Source organism: Artemia sp. Qi Xiang Cuo, chromosome 14, assembly GCF_049724085.1.
Source record: "Artemia sp. Qi Xiang Cuo chromosome 14, ASM4972408v1, whole genome shotgun sequence".
Lineage (NCBI taxonomy): Eukaryota > Metazoa > Arthropoda > Branchiopoda > Anostraca > Artemiidae > Artemia > Artemia sp. Qi Xiang Cuo.
In genome coordinates, this window is record NC_142807.1 from 11,458,259 (window position 1) to 11,484,640 (window position 26,382).

General features: G+C 36.2%; 1 protein-coding gene across 1 annotated transcript in view; it reads right to left on the reverse strand.

The window, feature by feature from the left end:
* The window catches only part of Glg1 (Golgi apparatus protein 1), a 140,172-nt gene that overhangs the window by 26,720 nt on the left and 87,070 nt on the right, over positions 1-26,382 (reverse strand). The window contains exons 13-14 of the mRNA XM_089100084.1: positions 23,485-23,685; positions 19,507-19,629 (exon numbers count right to left, since the gene is read on the reverse strand). Of these exons, the coding sequence (XP_088956210.1) occupies positions 19,507-19,629; positions 23,485-23,685 (324 nt within the window). The remainder of the gene's footprint in view (positions 1-19,506; positions 19,630-23,484; positions 23,686-26,382) is intronic.

The window sequence follows — 26,382 nt, forward strand, 5'->3', positions numbered from 1 at the left end:
GTTTGAATTACTTTCCTAAAAAATCACGGTCAACTATATTGTCAAAGGGATGGGGATTTTTAATTCCCCTCAAAGTATGGCAATTTTACGAATTTGTAGGCGTACTTGAGTATACCTACAGAGGAGAATTCTGCTTCCTGGGATTGGCTCGAAAGATTCAGTTTTAAGGAAAATTTGAAACAGGAAATAGCATTTTCAATTCTTCCAACTTCCACTAGAAGTCAAACATATATTCCTACACTTTCCCAATCTAACAAGCATATTCAAAAGGAAGCAGGACATACACAAGGGGTGATTGGCCCCACCTAGCTATGCATATACGGAAGAGTCCAAATCTTTCCAGAAATAAGAATTTTTCCGGTATCGAAGAGGGCATTATCAAGGACGCCTCAAGATATTTTAACGAGTGGGGGAGGCAATTTTCTAACTATTAAGCGCGATGCTATTAAATTAAAGTAATTTAAATGTGTCAATAGCTTGTAATATCTGCGATAAACTGGTTTAGAATAGATCCGAGGACCAGGGGAGAATACACAGGGACCTACGCTTCAAAGGGAATTTTACATTGTTCTTCTTTTTTTCCGTGACGGAGAGCATCTCCCTGGCCCCTAATTGGGAGCACCCATGGCTCCGATGCCTTAAAAATTTGTTATTCAGTCCAAATACTCATTTGGGCACACATTTAAACATCTATCCGTCGTTGTAAATATACAGCAGATCTTCATTTGTTTCATTTAGCTAAACGTACTGCTTTGCTGGTTTTTTCTTTTTTTTTTCTCTTTATTTTTTCAGGGATTAAATCCGTCTGTAGGGATTTTCGGAAAACAAAATGCTAAATGTGTTAACGGTACTTGTCGGTTATTGGAAACACACCCAAGAAGTTAAGTTAGGTAAATCGCAATGAAAAATGACAAAACATGATGATAAAATAATACTTTAGAAACAAATTTGGGCTATATATTTGCACATAAAGGGGGGGGGGGTAAAACACAGCGGGTCTGCATGCAAAATGTGTTAGCTACAATTATTCTGCATATAATGAAGTAAGAGATGTTTTATAACTTCACACTGTCCAAATACCTTACCCTCCCCCCTAATGTGCAAATATATAACCCAAATTATAAAGTCCAATGTATTCTGTCACCCGTCACTTATTTTCGACTGAGCGTAAGCTAATTGTCTCTTGATACAAAGAGATAAAACCAGCTTGTTCGATTTTTACACAAAATAATTCTTGAATGTTTCCAACAAAGTTCATATATAATTCATATATAGATAATTATATGAACTGTGGTTTCCAATAACCGACAAGGGTTCTTGTGCACTTTTTGATACCCACCGCTATATATTGTACAAGGAACTAATAATGGATACCCGTTAAACGGGTTTTTAAATAGAGAAATGGAATGCAAAGCGTGGATTTTATTGATTTTACAATATTTAAACTGTTGTTTATTTTTTTGGGGGGGGGGAAGGTGCCTAGGTTAGGTTATGTATTTAATATATGCTATGCTTTACACCCACCCCCCTAATGTGCAAATATATAGCCCAAATTTGTTTCTAAACTATTATATATACATCTTATTTTATTATATTTCATTAGCATTAACCGGTACTTAAGTATTAAACGTACTCTTTTAATACCCGCCAAACTGGTTATTTCGAGACAGCTATTTCGCTATTTCGTGCTATTTCGAGAATTGGAATGCAAAGAGTAGTTTTCATTGCGTTTACGATATTTAAACTGTTGTTTTTTGGGGTTTGGGGGGGAGGTACCTAGGTTAGGTTACGTATTTAATATATGGTATGCTTTGCCCTCCATCCCCTCCTAATGTGCAAATATATAGTCCAAATTTTTTCTAAACTATTGTATATTCATCCTATTTTATTTATTTCATTAGCATTAACCAAACTTGACGTCTTTCGTGGGTATCTTAAAGTGCACAAGTACCCCGACAAGTACCGTGTTGACTTATGGTTGGTAACAAACACCATTCTTAAAAAATATCCAGCCTTAATCCCCCTCCCCCTTACAAACTGCAGGTAGGCTATCCACCGATTTATCGTGAGAAGATTTGTTCAAGTCGATCTGGCCTATCAATATCCCACAACCGCTAATCAACATTCGAAAATAGATTAAAATATCAAACAAACCGAAAGAATTAACGGGTCTTTTATAATAAGCAACAATTGCATCACTTGATTATTGGAAGAAAAATTCTATGAATTACACAATAACTCATAGCCAGCAATGTAGCCGGATCTTGTTTATGTTTTGATCATTTTGGTTCAAGAGAACGCTCAATGCATAGAAGTATTCGTCGAATCCAAGCCCCAAAGCGTAATAAATAACAACACAGACACACGGAACAATATAGAAGGGTGAACTAACCCCTTTTAAACCAGTTTGGTTTTGGATGTCAGACAGTTCAGTTTACGGCTTGTGTATGAAAATTGTAGCTATGAGATGGCAGTGTGGTTAGCTGGTTGCGTGGAATAAACGCAGCCTCAACCCATCCTGCCTCTTATGGGTACAGAAAAACATCTTGGGAATAATGATGGATTTTCTTGATTTTACATTTGATATAGCTGCTTTGTGAATTGGCAGTGTGAATAGCTGGTTGCGCTTTTTTTTTAACACGCAGCCATTACTCACACTCCCTCCTTGGAAAGCAGGTAATACAACAATGTGGAAGAAATAAGGTAACATTACATATATTGATACAGGAACGTACACAATTTATTTCGGAGGACAACTCGAGAGGGGCAACGCAACTAGTAATGAGGGGAAAAAGGGATATGTGAAAATAATATTACAGGGGGGGGGGAACAACACTTCCAGTCAAAATCTCGAGATAGTTAATTTTATTTGACGTAGTTTAAAAGTCCAGAAATTATGTCTTTGAGGATGAGAACCCCCTTACAGTGAAGGCTCTCCCAGCTCATCATGGGTTTGTACGCCTCCTTCATTGATTTAGTGTCTTTACTGTGTATTAAGTCGATTTGTATGTATTTTTTCTTTTCTTTTATTTATACTCCGCTTTTGTTACCTTAGCGGGTTAAAAATAAATTATTATTATTATTATTATTTTTACAGTCCTCAAAGCAAGGGTTCTAAGGCATGCCCAAACGTTTTTATGGAAACAGTAGTTGTATAAACTTCGGAGAGGGCTCATTGGATTGGAAATCGGAAGCTGAAGTCATTTTTAAGAGTCAAATTTATCAGAGGGCAGCTATACCCCAGCCCCACGTCATATTTTCCCAAATGCATCCGATAGAAATTTTAAGATAGCCATTTGTTAAAAAATAGTCCAAAGATCTCGTAACATGGTCTTTGGGGTTGACACAACCCCCCCCCCCCCAGGGTATGGGGGGGGGTAAGGTTTTTAAGTTATGCCCCGGGGGGTGTAAGGTTTTTGGGAGATATGGTCTTGTGAACTTCAGAGGAGGCTCATTTGATTGGAAATGCATAGTTTTAGTTCCATTTTAAGAGTCAAGCGTGATGGAGAGAAAATAGCCCCCCCCCCTCTTGATATACTATTTTCCCCTAACACATTCGATCGAAATTGTGAAATAGCCATTTTGTAGCTAATAGTCCAGAGAGAATATAACAACGTCACAAAAAAAAATTAGATCAGCTAAAAATTTATATTTTCTGAGAAACCAAGACTGACTTAAATTGCAATTTGTTGCAGCAATTCGAACGCTGATATCGTCATCCGACATTTTTTAGATTTGCATGCATTCTGTCACCCGTCATGTCTTTGTGGCTATGAAACCGGTTTTCTCAGATCTTACATTCAGCAAACTTCTCGACTGTGTTTGGTATAATACATAAGTAACCAAAAGAAATTTTTAGATTGCTAATTTTATGTGGTACTTTTCCATTATCCAGAACACCCAAAAAGTTAAGTTAGGTTAATCGTAGTGAAATTTATCAAAAAAGAAAGAAAATATAATACTTTATTAACAACATTATGGGAACTACAGAATAAAATTATGAAAAGCAGGCCGTCCAGAACGCATAGATGTCGGTAAGAATCGCGTTGAAAGGAGTTCTGCCTTCTGCGGTAACTGCCGCCCGCCACATGCCCTCTGCTCCGCTAGAAAATACGCACACTTCACGGAGGTAGTTATTCCAATCGATAGCTGTTTTCTTAGAAATGCCTAGCTCTCGTTCACACCAGGCCACAGATGTCAATTCGTAAACCCAGCAATAAATGAAACGAACTGCAGTAACAAATGGCATTCTATTGTCAGCAAACCACGTATCGACACGCAAATTGACTTTTTTCAAACATGGCCTATTGTTACACTTCCAAAACTGTTCCTTCTCGTAAGAGTATAAATTCATGTTATGTCCATTGACACACTGTTTTGTTTTGGGCAACAATCCCTTATCCTGGAAAAATACAATTGCCTCTTTTTCAGTCTTCGGCAAATCCCAAATCTTCATTTCAATATCCATCTTCAGACACTATCTTCTATCACTATACGTAGCAAACTAAATGAGTTTTGTCTTTGTGGGTATGAAACCGGTTTTTCTCAGCAAAATTCTTGTGTGTTCTGAATAATGAACAAGTACCTTATGTTAATTTTAATGGTTTGTTCACGTTTTTGGCAATTCATCCCCAGCCCTCGTATGGTTTTGTAAATCAACAGTGGACATAGTAGGTTGGCAATTGGTAATATCAACTAGTTTGCAAGATAGCAAGAAGTCACTAAACTAGAATTTTACGAATAATAGTTGATTCAAAAACAGATAAAATAGTGAAAAACAAGGGAATGATTGATACTTGCTGCATATTATAAATTAAGAATTTCATAATTTTCGGATTTTTTTTATATGCCTAGAGCTATGTAAGACCACATTAGTGTGGCTGGGGATGAATTGTCAAAAACGCGAACAAAACCATAAAAATAAGCATATAATTAGCATGTCCCCTTCTGGAGACACTTGATTTAAATTCCCACAAGGCATCTTTGAAATAATATAGAACTAAGTTTATAATATCAGGTAAGAATAACACCTCGCGTTGCAAAAATAAATTTTTCGAATCTATCCTTCCTGAGAACACTTGCAAGCATATCTCTGAAAAATCTGAACCCTGAAAAATACAGGTTCTTTTGGGATGCAAAGGGATAAAACAGGGCATTTGTGGCCCGGACCTATCTTGAACCCAGATGAGAATTATTGTACATTATGCACGATAACGATATGTCCTAATTGATTAGCCCATACAGCAAAATTTTAGGGGTCATCAGGTTTGTCCAATCGCGAACGCTTGAAAAGAAATATTTTCAGCCACCTATAGTCAGGATTTATGTAGGTTTTATTTTTCTTACTATATTTCCTGGGGGAGGAGAGTCCCATGTTTTTTTCGGGGGGAATCTTCCTTGTTTGGAGTTAGTATCAATCCTCAAGTCATTTTGGCTCTCAAATTGGCAGTGTGTATAGCTGGTTGCGTATTTTCTTAGCATCCACTATTCATACTTCCCCTTTGCGAGTCAATTCATCGTCATTATGGATGATATCCACATCAGAGACAGAAAAAAAGGATAGAGGTAAGATTCTGTAACATTTCGCAGTAAGGCTAAATTCTAGAATGGAGTTTTCGTAATGTTTTTAAGAGGCCATGTTAAGGGTTAACAATGATTGGATGTCAAACGGCCCCCTTCCGAGTCCTTTTTGCCCCCTTGAATCTTTGTAAACCCTTCCATGACATGACAAAATTTCCATGACAAAATTTCAAGGTACTAACTTTTCTCCAAACAGCCAAAATATCAAATAGGTATAATTGCTCTGATCTCAGCTTTTCAATTGACTAAAAACTTTCTGGGCCATTCCCTAGGTCAATATGACCCTGCATTTTTATTTGGAGGGGGTGTTAGGAAGCCCGAGAATGGGCAAAACACTTGCTCGCTTTAAGTCTATGGGACTTGTTAGTCTTTAATTTATCCGGCATCTTCGGGCCGAATATACAGGTTTCACAGGGGCTCGCAGTACACGGCGTTCATAAAGATCGGATATATCATAATTTAGTCCACCCACCCACATCTGCCTTCCCTCGAGTTCAATCCGACATCCAGTAGCACCCTCCCCCATCTCCAACACACATTGATGGTTTCAACTTGATTCCCAAAGCCGTTCCCGAGATACTACAGTTCACTATCTTGATAACATGGACTAACGAACTCTTTCGATTTACCTCGATACTTCATCATGAACAGATTTTAAGTTACAAAGGGGCTTATAGGGCAAAGATCTGATACTTTTAGACATCTCCTAAGTCAAAATCCAACGTCCACTTTAGACCTCTCCCTTCAACAGTCCCTGAAAGTTTCAAGTCCATTTCCTAAGTCGTTTAGCAGATCTTGCATATATACGCTCTTCCAAAACCTGTGTACACATCGCCTTCTGATGTTACCTTGCTAAGCATTTGGTCTTCTCCCACTCTTAACATAAAATTCGAAGTTCCCCTGATTCAACATAGACTTTAAAGGATTCCCAAGCCGTTTACGAGATATTGCAGGTATACTATTTTCATAGCCTGGATACCAAGGTCCATTTGCCCCTCCCCCAACACTCCATGAAGTTTCAACTTGATCCCCCAAGTCATACCCGAGATATAGTAAATAATGCATTTTGAAAACTTGGAAGTACAAAAACATCTTCAATTTACTTGGGTACTCTTGTTTCAAGAGTATACTGTCCGGAAGCAGTGGGAAATTTTTGGCGTAGTGAACGACTCTAGTGTTGCAAGTTAATCGGAAAACTAAGCCCTAACATGCTTGTCTTTGCTACTAAAACATTCGGTAAAAAAATGGTAATTTAAACAATTAAGGGCCATTCCTCTTGGGGCTTTGGATGTTTTCAAAATTTGTACTCTTGGGTTCTACTAACTCGCTTTGAGCAGAGTGAAGGAGAGGGGACAGGGACAGTAGAACGTCCACACGAATTCATTCCGGGGACCGGGGTGTACTAGGATCAAGGCAAAACAGATGAATTATGGGAAATTATGAGAAGTCACAATCCCAAATACAACCCTGATAAATACTGATGAGATACGTTTATCGGCTTGAATCTGACCGAATTGATAACCGTTTCCAAGCAAAAGATTGATCAATTCTGTTCAAGGGATACTATCCATGGTAGTCAAGTATCCTAACATCCTAGTTCAGCATTTCTACAAGCCTAATTAAAGCCGGGGTTTCCCCTCTAAACAGTTTGGTATTTATTCAGATATTTCGGCAGACTAATCGAGATTTTGATTTCTTTTTTTTTGGGGGGGGGGGAGAGGGGGCTATGAAAAACTTTTTTAATATTTTTGTAGCTATTAATAAACTGAAAATCAAAACACCGGAAACAGACATTTTTGTCAGTTTTTTAAAACCCTTCTTCTGTTTTCTTTTTAATCAGTCTCAAATTAAAACGATATGGAGATATAATTTCTAATAGGCCTCGAGTAAACTAGAGCATACACTAGGGAATTATCCGCTTCGCGGTATATCAAAGCTTGCGCACCAAGGTGCTCGATTTTGGCACTTCCCTGTATTTCGTAATTTGTTACTTGGCAAACGAAGTAGCATTTAAAATATGGGCCCGTTTTTTTTAGTCTCCGAAACTTAAACGACCATGAGGGGGAGGTTGGGGATGAGGAGGGGACAACCCCCGCAACCCTCCTACGAGGAATAAATTCTGCTCATTATGTGGTTTAATTACTCTTTAATTTCACACAATAACGGCATAGACCATAAATATTTCTGGAAATTAAAGAGGGATTGTATATCAAATTTCTATCTATCCCACCCTTCCTTAGAACTAATTCTGTATTTATCTGAAGGCTCAATGAGATTTGGGATGTTTTGGCATTAAAATGCACCGTTATTGGTAACTCCTTAACTAGCAAACGATCAGAGAATCCTACTGTGGAAGTTTCAAGCTCATCTAAAAGTTTGTGTCCTTTTAAGTGATCAAACAGAATAGAGGGCAAGTAGCCCCTTCCCCCTCAGACACCCGATTGAAATTTTGAGATATCCATTTGGTTCAGTATAATTGAAAGGTCAAGACCAGTAAATATGTCTCAGGGGATACAATGAACCCCCCCCCCAAAGTCCTTAAAGAAAGGGCTGAAGTTTTGCAATTCGTCCATCACGATAAATAAGTTCGAATAGGGATAAATCATTTTTTTAGACAGTGAAAAAAAAACAACATCTGTAACAATCAAGAGTATTTCTGCTGATGACGATCACTGTATATGTGGTCGAATTTATATTTTTTGATTTCTTTTCTTTTCACTTTCTAATGTAAGGATTTATCCCCATTCGAAATGTTATTTATCGTCATGGAAAGGCAGTGTTGTCTTCGAAATTACCTATATTTGTCCATTGTTTACATATAGTATTTGTTATTGGAAAACACGGACCATTTTTTGCAGGGGAGATTTCTGAGGGGGAGGGGTTTCCATGCGGAGGATTTTTCCTGAATTCATATATACAATTATTTTGATTTGTCTTTCTTTCTCTTTCTCTAATTTTACATACGGAGGGAATGTTTCAGGGAAGTTTTCAGTGGAGAGGGAATTTTCAGGGGGGGGGGGAGTGTCTAGCACCCGTTATTACAGTCTTTGGTACTGTTAGAGATTTTCAACCTATTGAAATAATTTAAGTATTTTACTGCTTTCTTCAATGCATAGCTAGCTTCAAAACGGGTTTAACATGATTATCTAAACCAAACAACGTGTAAGAAAACGGATTGAAACAATCGACAGTACTTGCTTTGTTTGAGAGAATGGGGCGTAAATATAATTTTTCAGAAAAGATGCTATAACCCCCTATGAAGAACCCCAGCGACGGATGGGCACTAGATTAATGAATTAGATTCATGTTTTAATTATTTTCAAAACACATTCTCATTCGAGAACTGGGTATTTGCGTCAATGTCAATGGTTATCATGGGAAAAAGACGCGCACAATAAGGAAAAGAAGATCTGAAGAACCTTACGTTTCTTACTTCCACTTGATCGCAATGAAGAAACGGTGTAAATGTTTTTATTTCATTATTATTAGGGGCAAAATTAATGTTGGTTATTTTGGGTTTTAAATCAAATTTCCCTTCAAGGGATGGGGGGTGGAAGTATGGGGGACTACTTTCATATTTCGGCCAACGTTTTCCTCCTTTGTTCTAAAATGAACCTTCCTCTAAAGTAACTTAAAACCTAGGAGAGGGCTATATGCGATGGCCCTCTGATACTCACCCCTGCTTTCACTCAAATCCCCTTAATTTTGAGAATACTTTTAAAAGCTAAAAAAGAATCGCGATCATCTATATGGCATCTTTGGACCAAGCACGGGCATCGTGGCTTAATTCAGGCCGAAGTTTTCGGTAATCACAATATTTTTTCTTTTTTTTTTGTTACGAACTCATTGGGTTTCCTCTAATCTACAATTCACGAATTTTGTGCTGCTTATGAATCCGACCTTTTTCAGATAAAACTTAGCCAAATTTATAGTCACATTTGTGGATAGAATCAAAATTGCGCACAACTACACCACCAATAATGTATGGTTTCGTAGTTTTTTGAGTTGAGCTGTTTATCTTTCAAGTGGAAATTTATGTAGGCCTACTTTTTTGGAATAAAAAAAAGATGGAAGCTTGCAAAAGCAGTGTTTTTATACGTGGCAACAAATTGGTGTTGATATTTTGACGAATCTATTTTTGTGCGTTTTGTTTAGTTGTTTCGCAATGACCAATCAAGCCATAAGGCTTATTGGCAAAGTTATATTTGGTATTTTCTATTTGGAAGAAAATATAACTTTAAACGCTCTAGAATCTTTCGAGATCTTCCTAACAACCGTATTGGATACCCCCCCCCCCCTGAAAAACAATCAAGCTGAAATAGTGACATAAACTTTAAAGGATTTCAGGTACTTATTTAGTATACGGTAAACACGCGAGAAGTGAAGTTTGATTAATGCTGATGAAATAAAACAAAAAATATAATAGTTTAAACAAATTTGGACTAGGCTATATACTTGCACGTTAGGGGTGGGTGGGTGGGTGGGGGTGAAGCATAGCATACATTAAATACGTAACCTAACCTAGATACTTTTTTTGCTCCCAAAAAACGACGTAATTAATTATTAAGCTTTTATGCCTTAGAAGTCGCAAAGGAGGGCGGATGGCATTTACCCTCCCCCCCTAGTAGTCTTTGGGAAAAATATGAAAATTTGTCCGACTAAACAAATTTATGGAATCACCCGTGCCTTTATCTTGTCATTTGTATCAAGCCGCGTTTAATTAGAACATTATTCCTATTAGGTAACCCCTTTGAATGATTCATTTTTGACTGAAGTTTAAAGATAGAATCCAGAAAAAAAAACACTTCCCCGTAGCACATTATGACACTGTGATAAGTTTCCGGACTCTGGAAGTAAATCAAGATTAATGATAATTAATTGCTTATTATCTTCATCCTAATATGACTGGTAGCTTAAAAATTCAACCCCTTATATGCTCATTGTGCGCAAAAGGGGACCACGTTTTAGTTCTTTGGCTTTGTTTTGTCTAAAACAACTTACCCAGAACCAGTTGACACCAAGATAATATTCTCAATAGCACGTTCCCGATTATCCCGAAGACATTTATCATTAATGATAATTAATTACTTATTTTATCCTAAAATTGCTAATGACTTTAAATTCAACCCCTCATATGCTCACGGTAAGCAAAGATGGTTACTATTTCAGTTTTTTGTATATAATATAAAAGACTTACAGTCTCGTGATTTTAAACGCGGAAATAATAGATATTTATTACTAATGATTTTTATTGTCTGAAAATAACCCTGAATTTTAAATTTAACTGAGAAAGAAATGAAATGATAAAAGTAAGTAAACTGAAGCTATTTGAGACATTTGACATCGATTTCCTATCAACGCCGACACCAGCAAAACATCTTTCAAAGCTCCCTTGTTTACACTTTTCAGCAAATATCAGCTGGTTAATGTCCTCTACTGATATAGGGGACTTCTAGGAACAGATTAGATTATTTTGCACAAAACCATCCTGTGTAGTTACCATTAGCGTAATCAGTAATGTAATACAGTGTCAATGTGCAGTCAATGTCGTGTTCAAAGGGGGGGGGGCAACGTTTGTAGATTTTTGCAAGATCTGATGTTTCTTAAAGTTGCAAATCCCCTCTACCGAACGAAAATCCTGGGTGCAATCTCATTAAGAAGACAAGAAGAAGAAAAAATCATTGCTTTACAGATTACGTAAGATATATGTACAAAACTAGCTAAAATAAACTTGATGTTTTCCAGCATTCGTAGTTTTTAAAACTAGCGTTTTGCTGAAAACACAAAACCGACCACTAAAGAAGCAGGATGCTCTCGTTAAGAATAGAAAATCTCAGAAGTAAGCCTGCAAAAACAGGACTAATTTATTATAAGGCTCAAGTCTTTCGGCGGTCAAGTTATTGATAACTTTTAGTATACAATTATAATTCTCTACAAAGCTCAAGCAACCTAATCCATATCAGCTATTGCCATTCAGCATGCCATTTTATGACTATCTTAGTTCTGATAGTCTAGCCTAACTCAGACTATCTCTCTTGGCTTTATCTCCTAATTCACCATGGCTTGATGGCAACTTTATTTTAATTAAAAAATCAACAGACTTGGTCTAGGCCTTCGGCCTCAATCAAACAATTCGTGGTAAGTAAGGAAGTAAGGAGCGACCCGGCTCGATAGTAACCGAAACTCTAAAACATGGAATTTTGATACTAATAGATATATCAAAAGAATCGGATTTTTATGCTGATTTCAAATATATAATTAGTCTAACCCACCAAAGGTTACGAGCCTGAGAAAATTTTCCAAAAAAACAACAAAGAGAAATCTCATTAAAAAAAACAACAAAAAACAACATTAAAAAAACAACGTTGCCTATAGTAAAGGCCATTTTAATTCAAAAACTAAATAAAAAAAAAAGTTTCAAGTTGCCAATCAAGCCATGGCTCATTGGTGATAAAGCCAAGACAGGCAATCAGGGCCGTATCCAGGAATTTTTCGTTTTTTTTACAAAAGAATTTGCTTCGGGGAGGGGGGGGGGTTACACAAAACGTTCAAAATAGCATAAAAAGGTGTTTATATCAATTTTTGTTACGTTTTTACGAGTAAGACAAACATTTGGGGGGGGGGGGGGTTAAACCTCCTACCCCCTCCTGGATATGGCCTTGCAGTTAGTCTAAATGAGAGGCAAACCTTGCATAAGTTAAAGGTTTGACTACCCTCCAAAAGCTACGAACCTGAAAAAATGTGTGATTTCCAAAAAAGGGGAAAAAAAAACCCAAAGGGCAAGTGATCTCGATGAAAACTGCCTCAAATTCAACGTATCGAAGGATCACGAGGGTAGGGGGAAGGTTGAACAAGTGCTAAAAGAAACTTAGTTTTCACCGAGATTTGCCTGGAATATTTCTAATTTTCCTATTTACATACATAATTTTATATCTTCTTGTTTAAAAAATTAAGGTTTTAATTGCGCAACGTTACGCGGGGATTGATTACTTCTGTGCTAGATTTCGGTATTCATCGGTTAAAAAAGAAACTTTCGTATGGGGGTGGGTGTCAGTGGAGCATGCCACACAAAACCTAAAAAAGCACAAAAAAAGAGAAGGAATCTTAAGAATGATTTTATTTTTGCATTATTTGCTTCCCCAGGACGTCAGTTTTGAAAAACTTCAAAACAGTCTAAGGCGGTTAAGGTTAACATAGATCCCATCATTTGGTATTCCATACCATAAGGACAATACGCACAAATTTCTACCAGGACGAGGCAAATTAGAAACATTACAACAAAACAGCAAATCCTATGTGCGAAAAAAAAATAATTAAGACTTCGAGGAATAGCGAGCCCGAAGGTAACTGTGCGTGGCTCTATGTACTCGCCTAGAAGCTATTGTCCAATTTTATTGCTTCATTACGAAATCAGCGAATCGGCAAAAAAAAAGTTTTCATAAGAGAACGAAAAAGCCAAATGAACCCGAGATGAGGGAGCCAATTTAATCGAGGGGTAGCCGACTTCCCACCACCTGGTGTACATCCCGGAACACCACATGTTCAGCACAATTTTGCCACACTGGGCACAGTTTCCCCAAACTTAGGCTAATTTCGTCACACCTGGGACAGTTCCACCACGCTTAGCACTTTTGGCACGCGCCACCCAGTGTACATGATTTCTGAGAGTCAATTGCCCTTCGGATTCTAAGTCACAAAATGACCAAAGAACAATGCATAAATATACAATGTTCAAGTGCCTTTGTTGAAAAACAACTAAATATCCACACTGTTTTCAGTTGTTTAAAAAAAAGAAAAAAAAGTAAACAAGAAAGGTGGTCTATTTTAAACCAAGACAATTTTCTTGTGTTTCTGCTCTTCAAATTCAAGAAAAATACTTAACAAATTCTGCAGCGTCCGGAAATAACATTAGGTATTTATTTATTTTTATTATACATTTTTACCAATCTAAAACAATCTTGAAAAAATAACTATTTAAAGCAAAATGGGAAAAATAACTTCAACTAAAGCAAACTAAGGGAATTGTAAATATATATTGAACAGGACATTGAAAAAGTATTCCAAATCTGTTCATTTTATTCCTCGTAAGGGGGTGAGAAAACGCTACCCTTGAACATGATGATTAGATGTTTTCAAGAATAAGATGTTTCAAGATAAGATGTTTTCAAGAATTCCATATCGTAAATCTTCAAATTAATGTTTTATAAACTTTGCTTCCTAATTCAAAATTGATACTCGGTATACTCTTTCATGCACTGGTATCCCATACCCGGTAGTTCCACTATTCCAAAATATTTCCCCAAATGAAAATTGGGTTCTCCAAATTTTCTCCGAAGATTAACGTTCGTCAACACAAAAGTTAACACGAAATACAAATCGTTAGATTCTGTGAACATGTCTTAGAGCCCAATTTTCTTTGAGATTCGGCAAGACTGAAAAATTCAGAATATTTGAAAACACAAGTATTTTCAAGATAGAGAAAGCATAGTCGGTCTATTTTTGGGTCATCAAACCTACTACTTTAATAAAGTTAATAAAGTGGTCGACAAAGTTAATAAACCAAATTCCTCGTATGACTGTTTACTTTGGTAGAAAGACTTTATTTAAGGCAAAAGATGGCAAAAGATTACTGGGGCATAAGTGGGTCTTGCACTGAATAAATGTTTAAACTAACGTTATATTAACGAAAATTGAAGAAAAAATTGCAAGATGATCCTCTATAACAAAATAAATTATTTAACCGATCAACTTGACAAAATATAAATAATTCCAAATTATTTGCTTCATAAACATGTCTACAGTCGAAAAGGTGAAATTTTATTGTGAGTGGGACAAAATTTGCGGTAAGCACCTTGTGGAAAGGCCTGTTAACTTTATTGACGCCACGGGAGCTCTCATAAAACCTCATGAATGGCCTTAATTCTTTTACTAACTATTTTCTATGTCCAAAGCTTTGTTAAGGTGAGCATTTTGGTTCCAATTGGGTTCCAGTGTTTTGGTTCTACCACATAATAGTTATTTAAACTTTATGCGATTCCATTTAATTTTAGAATTCTGATTCACTGTCTTGCAAAAGTAGCAACACTTTAGTACATGCTAAGTTCAGAACCGTGGAGCTTGGACCCTGCTCCGCGGAGTCCACTTTCTATTTGCCTGCTAGAACGGAGCTGTCCAATGGACAGCAGAAACCTGAATCAATGGAACAAAAGTTTAGACTTATAGCTTCAGGTAGTTCTCTACGACATAGACTATAAAACTCCACTACAACATAAACACGCTGTAGGCTCTGGCTCAATTGCTAGAGAACACCATCATATTAGGCTTCAGGCAAAAATCATACGCAGTTTTGTGAAATTACGTCATATCCATCACTCCATCTAAAGGTCCGCATTCTGCTTAGAAACCGCAGAGCTTAGACCCTTGCCACCTTCTAGCAATCGATGAAAAAAGAGACAAAAAACTAAAAAACAAGGACAAAACCAAAGTGTTGCTCCCAAAACACAATAATAAACAGTGCATTTGTTTAAACTTGTAGAAAGGTATTTTAAGAATGAAGGAAACAGATCTTTAATTGCTAGTTAATGTGTATTTTACTTTTTTTTTTAATAAGCAAGAACATGAAGATCCCTTGTGGTGACACCCTAGTGGGAAATTTTTTCAGTTTTCAGCTTTTTCAGTTAGACACTCAGTGTCACAGTGAAATATCCGTGAAAACAGAAAAGAATCTAAAAGCGATCTATGATTGTCAGTATGCTGACGAAACGTGGCTAATACAATGTACCAAAAAGTAGATGCTAGAAGCATACATTGTGTTGAAACTTTGCTTTCAACACACGGTTAGACAGGAACCAAAGTTATGAACAGTTGTAAAGAAACATTGCTTCACATAACTTAATTTTATCCTCAGAATTTCAAACAAGAACGTTCACTGAAACGCTACAGATAGTAAAAAAAATTGCATCAGACAATATCATGTACATATTCATTTGCCAGTAGACTGGAACTCACCGTAGCACCAAGCCGCCTGAGACAAAAAAAAGCTACCCACGCTCTTCCTCCATCCCAATCTATTCAAAGACCCCCTCTTTATGCCCTCCCAAGAAGTTCCCATTTCCCTTAAACCTTTCCTTACGATACCCCAGCCCCCCACCAGTCGGGGACCTAAACAGTTTTCGTTTGGCCCTAAACAGTTGACCGACAAGGACAATCTGTCATCCTTCGTCTGCAGAACGTATCCCAGCCATCTCATTCTCTCATTTTAGCCCTAGAAAGGGGGTTTTGAACCACATTTTTCGTAGAGCCTACTATCTGAGATGTGGTTCAATCAGTTGGGTACCTAAAACAAAAGACGTAGTAGACTGGAGATGCCCTAATAAACCTTTTAAAAGCTACTACAAACTCGGTGACAGCGCTAAGCCACCAGAGGATTGATGTATATGAATATTCGTTTCCCATTCTATTAAATCCAAAGCAGTTGCCTTCGCCATCTATCATAAAAATCCCCAGGTTTTGGTAAATTACTGAAAGTTCCATCCCAGTTGAGCAGTCTTCGTTCTCTCCTTCCGGGTTAAAGACAGTCTTCATTTGGTAGATTCTGCAAATCTGCCATCTTGCGGAAAAAGCAACGTCGAAGGTTGCGGTATCTGCAAACTGCCAATACGGAGCCGGAAAAGAAGTCTCCATTGAAATAAAATTTGCAGATTGGTGGTGGAGATTGGCAGAATCTGCCAAATGGAGACTGGCTTTTACCGTGTAAAATTATTCTGGGAATCTTATGTCTAAGCTATCAATGTTCTATTTCATTGTAAACTTACAGAAAACGTTGGATCTATCGTTCAAAAAGTAACATTTAACACATTTACACTAAGCTCTATGCCTAAAATTGTCTTGAGACATTATAGTTCGGATAACGTTTATCCTCTTTTGTGTGCAGAATTATACAATAAAATTAAGCGCGCTCAGCCTCTTCCTCTAGAATGCTGCAATATTCAACTTTATCCAGATTCTTTAAAACTAGTAAAATGGAGAAAGCAAAGGAAACTAAAAAGAATGAAATGGTAAACCTCAGACAACGGCTTCTGGCCCAGTTCTAAAGTTGAGCAAGCATATCTTATGCTTCAACTGCTCGAGTTCTCGCCCTGTCTCTGTAACTTCCATCATAATTTATATCCTGGCCCAAATTTATAACAGCTTTTTTAACCATTCCGTCACCTGCCTTCAGACCACATTGGATAATATCCTCTAGTCTAGAATACTTTATCTTTTCTTATACCATCTTTAGACCTAGTTTTGAAATGTGGTTCAATCTTGCTTTCCAGGGCTATAACGAGAGAAAAATTGAGAGGGCTAGGACACGTTCTGCGTTTGAAGGACGAAAGATTATCAAATATCGTTCTTGTCTTCCAACCATCTATGGCCAAACAAAAAGCAGGTCGTCCTCGAACGGGGTGGGAGGATGTAAGGAAAGATTTAAGGGAAATTGGAACTCTTTCAGAGGGTGTAAAGAGGGAGGCTTTGAATAGATTGCAATGGAAGAGCGTGCGTAGGTATGTTGGTCTCAGGTGGCTTGGTGCTGCAGTGAGATGTTTGTAGTAGTAGTTTAAACCTAATTAATTAAAACTATGATGAACAAAGTTAATCAAACTCTGCCTTTGTGCACTATAAATAATTTGTCTGATGAGGAATCTGATACCGCCAAAAAGAAATCATTGGACTTTTAAGTAAAAATAAGAAACAGGCCTTTCAAAACATTTCTCCGAAAAAATTCCTTTTTGAGTAAAAAAAACCTAAGAAAACCAATGGTAGGTCACACTTTATCAATAAAAATGAATTCTATCATTCTAAAAAAAAATCGATACTGGATGGATATTTTAACAGATGCTTTGGGCAACACCCTTTTAAGAATTATGCTACTTTAAAGAATCGAATTTATTTTTTCTACTTCAGATATACCTCTGCTTAACTTAAGTTACAAGATTTCTCTTATTTAAAACATATAGAGAAATTTCTGTAAAAAATCGGGGATATGTCGTAAGTAGTTTCTAGAGTAGAAAGACAAGAAGTAGTGTTTTCAATATAACGCCATCTATTATAAAGCATAAAAACAACGTATATGGCAGCATTGTGGGAACATAAATATGATTTTGGCCAGAGTAAATTTACTCGCCACTTGAGCCTTGTCCAAATTGAATTATTTAGAAGCAAATATGACCAAGTTCACAAAACAGACAGTAGAGGAAATTCAAAAATATGATTCTTTATTGGTTTGGATTTAGTTTATTTATAAATCGAGAAGCATAAGAGTAAAAAAAAATCGCTAAACACTAACCAATCAAAGCAAACAATTTGAGGAAAGAAAAACAAAGTAACAAGCCTATCAAAATAACTCAATGAAATGCATAAAAAAAATAAAAAAAATTTAGAATCTCAAGGGTTTATTAAATTCTGAAAAAAGGGAAAATATTATGTAATGAGACTATATTTTCAGATTTATGGTAAAATTTATCTATGTTATTCTCAGCTGTTTCCAACGGTTGATTTACCTGAAATCTCATGATACCTTTTTAAAACAACAGCCATCTAGGGTATCTACCATAGTGTCCGAAAATTTTTGGTGTTTAAGTATGCACTTTTTTATGGATAATTTCCTAAAATGCATTTTAGACAGGTTTAATCAAATTAATTGGCTTTTAAAAAAAGTTGTGTCAGTGCACAAAAGTATTTGTCATCTATTCCTATTCATAGAAAATATCTTTGCAACTGTAAGAGGCTAAGCGTCATTCAATCAGTTTGCTTATGAGTCCCAAATAAATTCGAAGAATGGACTTGGTCATATTGGCTCTTGAGGATAATTTCCTAGAAGGCATTTTAGAAGGACATGGTTAAATTGGCTTCAAAAAAAAGTTTTGTTAGTGCACAAAAGACTTAAGAGGCTAAGAATCGTTCAATCTCTTTGTTTACAAGCCCCGAATAAATTCAAAAAATGGAAGAAAAACAACAGAGAAGAAAAGCGAAAACAAGATTTTATAAAGCCAACGAAAATACTGGAAGCAGCAAATAACGATATTTCGAGAAGACAACTGCTTACTTTCTTCAGCACCATAAGAGAAACTCCCCTCCCCCGCCCCCCAAAAAGAAAACTAGTTCACATATTCTGAGCGAAAATGGGAACGATTTAGACCCAAAAAAAGAGAATAAAAGAAATAACAAGACCAAAACAAATAACGTGGATATCAAAATGAAAAAAATGGAAGAATTAAAAAGCTATCAATGCTGAATACAATGACAAATAAAAAATTAAAGTAATAAATTCAAAACAATTCAAAGCAATTTTATTCTCGAAATATCCGTTTTTGTTGATTTCAGTATTTCCGTTCACCTTATAAAACCCCATTTTCGTTTTTCATGTCTTTTGTTTTTTGTTGATGGTTGGCCAAGGTGGTTTACGAAAATATCAAAGAATGGACTTGGTCGGATTGGCTCTTGAAAGGGTCTAACACATTTTACTGAGCCTACAGAATAAACAGCAGAAAACAAAAAATAAAAAATCAATAGCTGCTATGATTTTGGTGCACCACCCACCTGCCAGCGACCATAAATTTTGGTGTTTATGCATAAAATCGTTTTCTATAATTCTCTAAAATTAATTTTTAGAATAGTTTTTTTTTTTAAAGCATTTTAGAGTGAAAATGAACTTGGTGAAATTGACTTTTAAAGAAAAGGTGTTTGTAGTGTTGTATGGCACAAAAAGTTTTTGTCATTTTAGAGAATACTCTTGTAGCAGTACCAAGCAAAGACTCAATCAACTTCTTTGTTGCTGAATCCCAAGCAAATCTAAAGAACAGACTTGATCAGATTGGCCTCTGAAAGGCACCAATAATAGGTGCAAGGACTCCAATAATGATAAGCTTAAGGGGCAACACTTACCTCAAAAGAGCAGCTTTCTCTCAGGACTGGGTCCAGGCGACTGTCTAATACCGACTCTTGGATAACTTTACGCAGTCTATTCTCACAAGGAGCTGTCAAAGATTCCTTTTTAACAAACGAATCCTGAAATAAAAGCATAGTTCAGCAAAAGAGTTTAAATGAGGGATAGGATTGGTGATCATCTTTAGAAATACATCATATTGCAGCAGGGGTGAATCTCCAGCATTTTCATTGGGGGGGGGGCAAGAGGGGTCCATATCTGGATAGTCAAAGGGCATGGGATGTATAATATTTTTTACACATTATTGGGGGGGGGGGCAACTGCTCCCCTTGTCACCCCCCAACGACGCCCCTGATTGCAGCTATATAATTTGAGAAGAAAACACAATGAAGTATTGAGCAAGAGATTATAGCCTAGTGGAATGCTATGTAAGCCAGCCCTTGAATAATGATTGTGGGGAGGGAGGTATGTGTGTCTTGATCTGTCTTCTTTGCTCAGTTATTGAACTAAATGGAACACTTATATGAGCTAAGGCTTTCTTTAACCGTAGTGTGGTGGCCAGCCTTTGTAACGCGTTTGTGATCCCATATTTTTAGAGTATTTTGGAGGATATTCATGGAGAAGGATAAAGAGATAATTCGTTATGCTTTTTGTACGCGAAGTTCTTGCACAAATTTATCCATCAGACAAAAAGCAGAATGAAGATGATCCAGCTGATGGATCTAGGCCATATTCGAGACAAGAAAACCTACTGAATAAAACGCGTGGCCAGAGAAGATCTGGCTGGATGAAGGCCGGAGAAGATACCTAAATTACAAGGCCAATTATAACGCAAGGGACTTTCAAAAACTAAGACTGATTTTGAACGATTTGAGCGATCCCCGGAACACTTTGGTCAAAATTTCAGAAACAAAAGGAAGAGAAATCAAGCATTTCTCTAAAAATTAATGTGGAAACATTTAAACTAGAGGACCGCAGAAAAATACCATACGGAGCCAAAAAGTTGCGCGGATACTATAAACTTGAAGATGCTTCTTAAGGCACTGGTTATCGTTATTTGTCATTTAAGATGGTATAGAATTTGAGATAATGTGAATATTTTCACAGACAACATATGAATTTAAAACAAACAGAAATTATTCCGTATATGAGGGGGACTGCCCCTTTCTCTATCCAACGTTCTTTATGCTTAAGTCTTTAATTTCTTTATAAATACTTCTTGTAACTAACCTAACACCACCATTATACGTGGCACAGCACCACCAGTGCCACTACTGGTGGTACTAGGATATAGTATCGCGGCTCATGGTCTCTCATGGACTATTCTGCCACCAATATTCGTAATCTAATGTGTTCTAAGGACCAATCCTGAAGCCAATTGTGTAAATTATATAGCACAAACACTGGTAATCAGTGTAAGTAACGCGGCCTACGGTGCCACGGTCAACTCTGACGTGCCACGTATTCTACAAGTTTTTCTCGCACTAATATTCGCACTGTGGGCCTACCATATTGGTATGCTAAGACATCTAACGTTACAACACATTTTGACCAGGCATATATAACGCTACCACATATATGGATCAGGGAAATCTATGTTCTCTGATCTAGTGTCGGCATATTGAAATGCTAATTAGTAAGCATATTGGTATGCTAAGACATCTAACGTTACAACACATTTTGACCAGGCACATATAACCCTACCACATATATGGATCAGGGAAATCTATGTTCTCTGATCTAGTGTCGGCATATTGAAATGCTAATTAGTAAGCATATTGGTATGCTAAGACATCTAACGTTACAACACATTTTGACCAGGCACATATAACGCTACCACATATATGGATCAGGGAAATCCATGTTCTCTGATCTAGTGTCGGCATATTCAAATGCTAATTAGTATAGCATATTGGTATGCTAAGACATCTAACGTTACAACATATTTTGACCAGACATATATAACGCAACCACATATATGGATCAGGGAAATCTATGTTCTCTGATCTAGTGTCGGCATATTGAAATGCTAATTAGTAAGCATATTGGTATGCTAAGACATCTAACGTTACAACACATTTTGACCAGGCACATATAACGCTACCACATATATGGATCAGGGAAATCCATGTTCTCTGATCTAGTGTCGGCATATTGAAATGCTAATTAGTATAGCATATTGGTATGCTAAGACATCTAACGTTACAACACATTTTGACCAGGCACATATAACGCTACCACATATATGGATCAGGGAAATCTATGTTCTCTGATCTAGTGTCGGCATATTGAAATGCTAATTAGTAAGCATATTGGTATGCTAAGACATCTAACGTTACAACACATTTTGACCAGGCACATATAACGCTACCATATATATGGATCAGGGAAATCCATGTTCTCTGATCTAGTGTCGGCATATTCAAATGCTAATTAGTATAGCATATTGGTATGCTAAGACATCTAACGTTACAACATATTTTGACCAGACATATATAACGCAACCACATATATGGATCAGGGAAATCCATGTTCTCTGATCTAGTGTCGGCATATTGAAATGCTAATTAGTATAGCATATTGGTATGCTAAGACATCTAACGTTACAACACATTTTGACCAGACATATATAACGCTACCACATATATGGATCAGGGAAATCTATGTTCTCTGATCTAGTGTCGGCATATTGAAATGCTAATTAGTAAGCATATTGGTATGCTAAGACATCTAACGTTACAACACATTTTGACCAGGCACATATAACGCTACCACATATATGGATCAGGGAAATCCATGTTCTCTGATCTAGTGTCGGCATATTGAAATGCTAATTAGTATAGCATATTGGTATGCTAAGACATCTAACGTTACAACATATTTTGACCAGACATATATAACGCTACCACATTTAAGGATCAGGGAAATCCATGTTCTCTGATCTAGTCTCGGCATATTGGAATGCTTGGTATAAAATATTCATCCGTTGCCATTTATAGCATCAAATTTATACTATGACATCTTGTCTTTGAGGTACACATTATCTTTTAGGTTTCACCAGGTATTACATCAACATTATTGCAAACCTCAAAAGCCACCCGATCAGATGATTTGCCTTTGTAAAGGTCGACGATATCTAATGACATTGCACAGGCGCAACGTTATCCAATCCGAGCGCGGGCGGAGTATTATCCAATCCAATGACATTGCGCGAAATTGCCAGGGTGGGCGAGTTTTTTTTTAGATAGCCAACGTAATTGAGAATTTTGGCCCATGTATTTTGGTGGGAGTAAGAAAATCTGTATAAGCATCAATAATCTGTGTTTGAGGTAACAGGGAATGAATAAACCATAGTATTTAACTATCTAAACAAGATACCAGAGGAACTTCAAACCCATCACTTGACACTCAACTTTGAAGCACTTTTGTAGCTATTTAGCGACGCAAACCTCTAAACATAGGGCTCCCAAACAGAGGGACATTTTTTGATATTTTGTTTTCTTTATTGGACTGATAAATCTCATCTAAGGAGATTAGAAAATAGCTAAAGGGAGGCTATGGACCTGACATTTATAATGCTTATAATTTTGTTCGTTCATATATCATATCAGAATGAAATTTTACTTATGCTGCGATTTAGCTAGCGCTCATTTAAGCCAATCAGAATTTTTACAGAATTTCTTAGCCAATCAGAATATTCTATAAAAAAAGTGACTGACTCGCATCTCAGTATTAGTGAAATTTCATTGTGAATGGGTCTTACATTTCTTAATTTAATCTTTTAAGCCTCAAGTTTTTGTCCCATTGGAAAAGACTAGAAATGTAAAAAGATCCTAAAAACAGAGTTTTTTTTTCTATTAGTATATTTTATTTTTGGATTATTTTAATTCTTTTATTTTTCTAATTCCTTTTTTCAAGAAAATCTAGAAAAAACTGTTAAAACGAATGACCGGTTCTCATAATACACTATTACATACCTTAAGGCACTGTGTGACTTGTCCTTTAAGTTCGACTTCATTCGGTGTTGATTTGTATATTTCTGAGCAATGTTTCTGAATATCCAGACGACATGAATTGTAAAAGAGGGGGTCCAATCGAATATCTAAACTCTGATCAACCATCCTACGTATAACTAGCTTTAAACAGTCTCCGTCAAAACCTGGCTCCTGCCGCTTATCCTAAAAGTGAAAGAAATACTCATAGCAAAGAAAATCCGTCTTTATTGAAGTTTCAATATTTTCAATATTGAATTGGAAATTTTCAGTATTTTCAAAATATTGAAATTTTCAATATTTTCAAAATTTTCAATATTTGAAAATTTTCAATATTTTCAATATTTTGCTGCTGTTGCTGTGCTCGAAGCTCCCTTCTGACAGAAAACGGGAACACCTTGGCCGTGTTCCAAAAGATGATTATCGTTAGTTATAATTAATTATTTTGTATTATCTTCTCCTTACACTGTTGTAGCAGTGGATTGATGCTCTGCTTGGCACTGCCGAGCCCTGAGATCGATCTGCGCCGCAGTAATGTTGGGTGACAGACTTGCAGCTAATCCCAGTAAAAAAGAACCAGCCACTGAAGCATCGATTCGGCTCCCTATGCTCAGCAACAGCTCAGGCGGATCTTTATCCTTTTGATTCTACTATCTTCACCTTAATGTAGCTCATGTCTGCAATTCAACCCTTTATACCATCACAAAAGAGAGGCTAATGGAAATTAATGTCACTATGAGAATTTCAGTTCATGTTACACTAAAAGCGGAATTCACTCAAGACCTATGAAAAACTAAAAAAAAAGTTGTTCAGTTACCTGTCTACAAAAAAAGTGGCAACAGTGCATTTTTACAATTGCATAAACACACATCTTATATTTATCCAAACATAGCTTTTATGATTATAAAACCAAATTTTATTACTGAAGCGAAACAGAGACGGACCGAATATTAACCCACAAGAAATTTTTTTTTCCACGGCATTAAATCCGACTGGCAAAATGAACTTTTGCGCTGTTCATCTATTTCTTTGCATTTTTTTTTATTGCAATTCGCCCAAAATACAACAAAGATCTACATATACAATATAACGAAAATCTACATATAAAACCTACATATACGAAAATCTACATATAAAACCTACATATATGAAAATCTACATATACGAAAGTCTACTCATAAATCTACATATACGAAAATCTATATATAAAATATATAGCCTATTCTAATCTATATAATCTATAATCTATAGCCTATTCTAAATCTATATATAAAATATAGAGCCTATTATTTTTAGGCTCCATCGATTGTCCCAATCTACAATATACTAAATTTTAACAAAAATAACCATTGTATGGTTTCAACTTGGCCCAAAGCTTTGCTAGTTAGTTAACAAAGGAAATAAAAGGTTGTAAATTACTTTATTCAAACTAAAGCATCAAACTAACCATAGTTATTTAAACTTTAGAGCTTGTTTCATAAAAATTACTGATGATTTTTTTTATTTACTTTAGTTAACAATAAAGCTCCTAATACTAATCCCATGTCCAACGAATAAATTACGTGTTACTAATTTACTTCCAACTTTATATAGCTTTTTTAAGGATAAAAAGGGATAAAAATCCTACAGAGCCATTGATGTGACACAGGCCATCCACCCAACCTTTCGGCAACAAGAAAAGCCTTGGGTCCCGTATTGGCAAGCGGAGCATTAATATCAGAGGCCGTTTTAGGGAGGGGGCATTTGCCCCGTGTGCATATTTTTTTTTGGGGGGGGGATTTTAAATAAATAGTTTAACGGTTATAATCGATTCGTAATTTTTGAAATTTTATTTTCATTAAAACAAAGTAGAGGACGCAGTTAACAAATGAAAATAATTGAAAATAAGTAATGAATTGGGAATTAATTAGAAAAATGATTAAAAAGCAAAAAAATTAAACATAAATAACTAAAATAATCAAATATTTTAAATAAAAACTAACAAAAAAAGAAAAATGAATTATGAATTAACTAATAAATTGGAAACAATTTTGTTAATAAATTAAAATTTTGTTAAAATTTGGCCTGAAAATTTTGTGGGAGACAGGGGGGGGGGGGCTAATTACGAAATTTTCCCGGGCGCAAGAGACGCCCGGACCACCACTGGTCAATCTACTGTGCTACCATTGGGTCAAAGCTTTATTTACATAGAAATTAAAAAGGCGCTTCAGCCCATGCGGATGTTAAATCCATATGCTATGTTATTGGATAATCATAGATTTATTGGACTTAACATCGTCTTTTCTGACTCAAAAAGATTACGGTGATCAATAGTAAAAAGTTGTAAAAAAACTAAACTTCTTCACACCAATGGCGTCAGATAAGACAAAATCTTGTGCCAATTCCCTACAGAGCAAACTCAAGCACCGGTGATGCATATAAATTTTATATATCCATGAATCGGGCAACATTTCAACTGCATCTACTGAGCTTAGAAGAATCAGATACGAGTTAGCGAGTGATCTTACCCCGCGTTCAACAAAGCTTATTGCAAATAATTGCAATAACTTATTGAGTAACCGTAATTATAATGCTCTGTCGAACGCAGTTTGAACATTAACTAAATTTCTTACAAAAACTTGCAAACTCATAGAATTTTTGAAACTAACAAAAAATATTGTTAGCTTATGCCACTTGATAAATATACCAAGAAATCTGTAAAATTAAAAATTTCCACTTATAAGTAAATAATTAATAGCAATAGATTTCAATAAGTGCTTTTGAACACAATTCAATAATGGCAAATGACTGATGGCTTTTGAAATGCGGCAATAGTGGCTATTGAAATGGCAAATGGCCATTGAACGCAGGGTTAGAATTCATTCCATCGTTTACGCGCCGAAA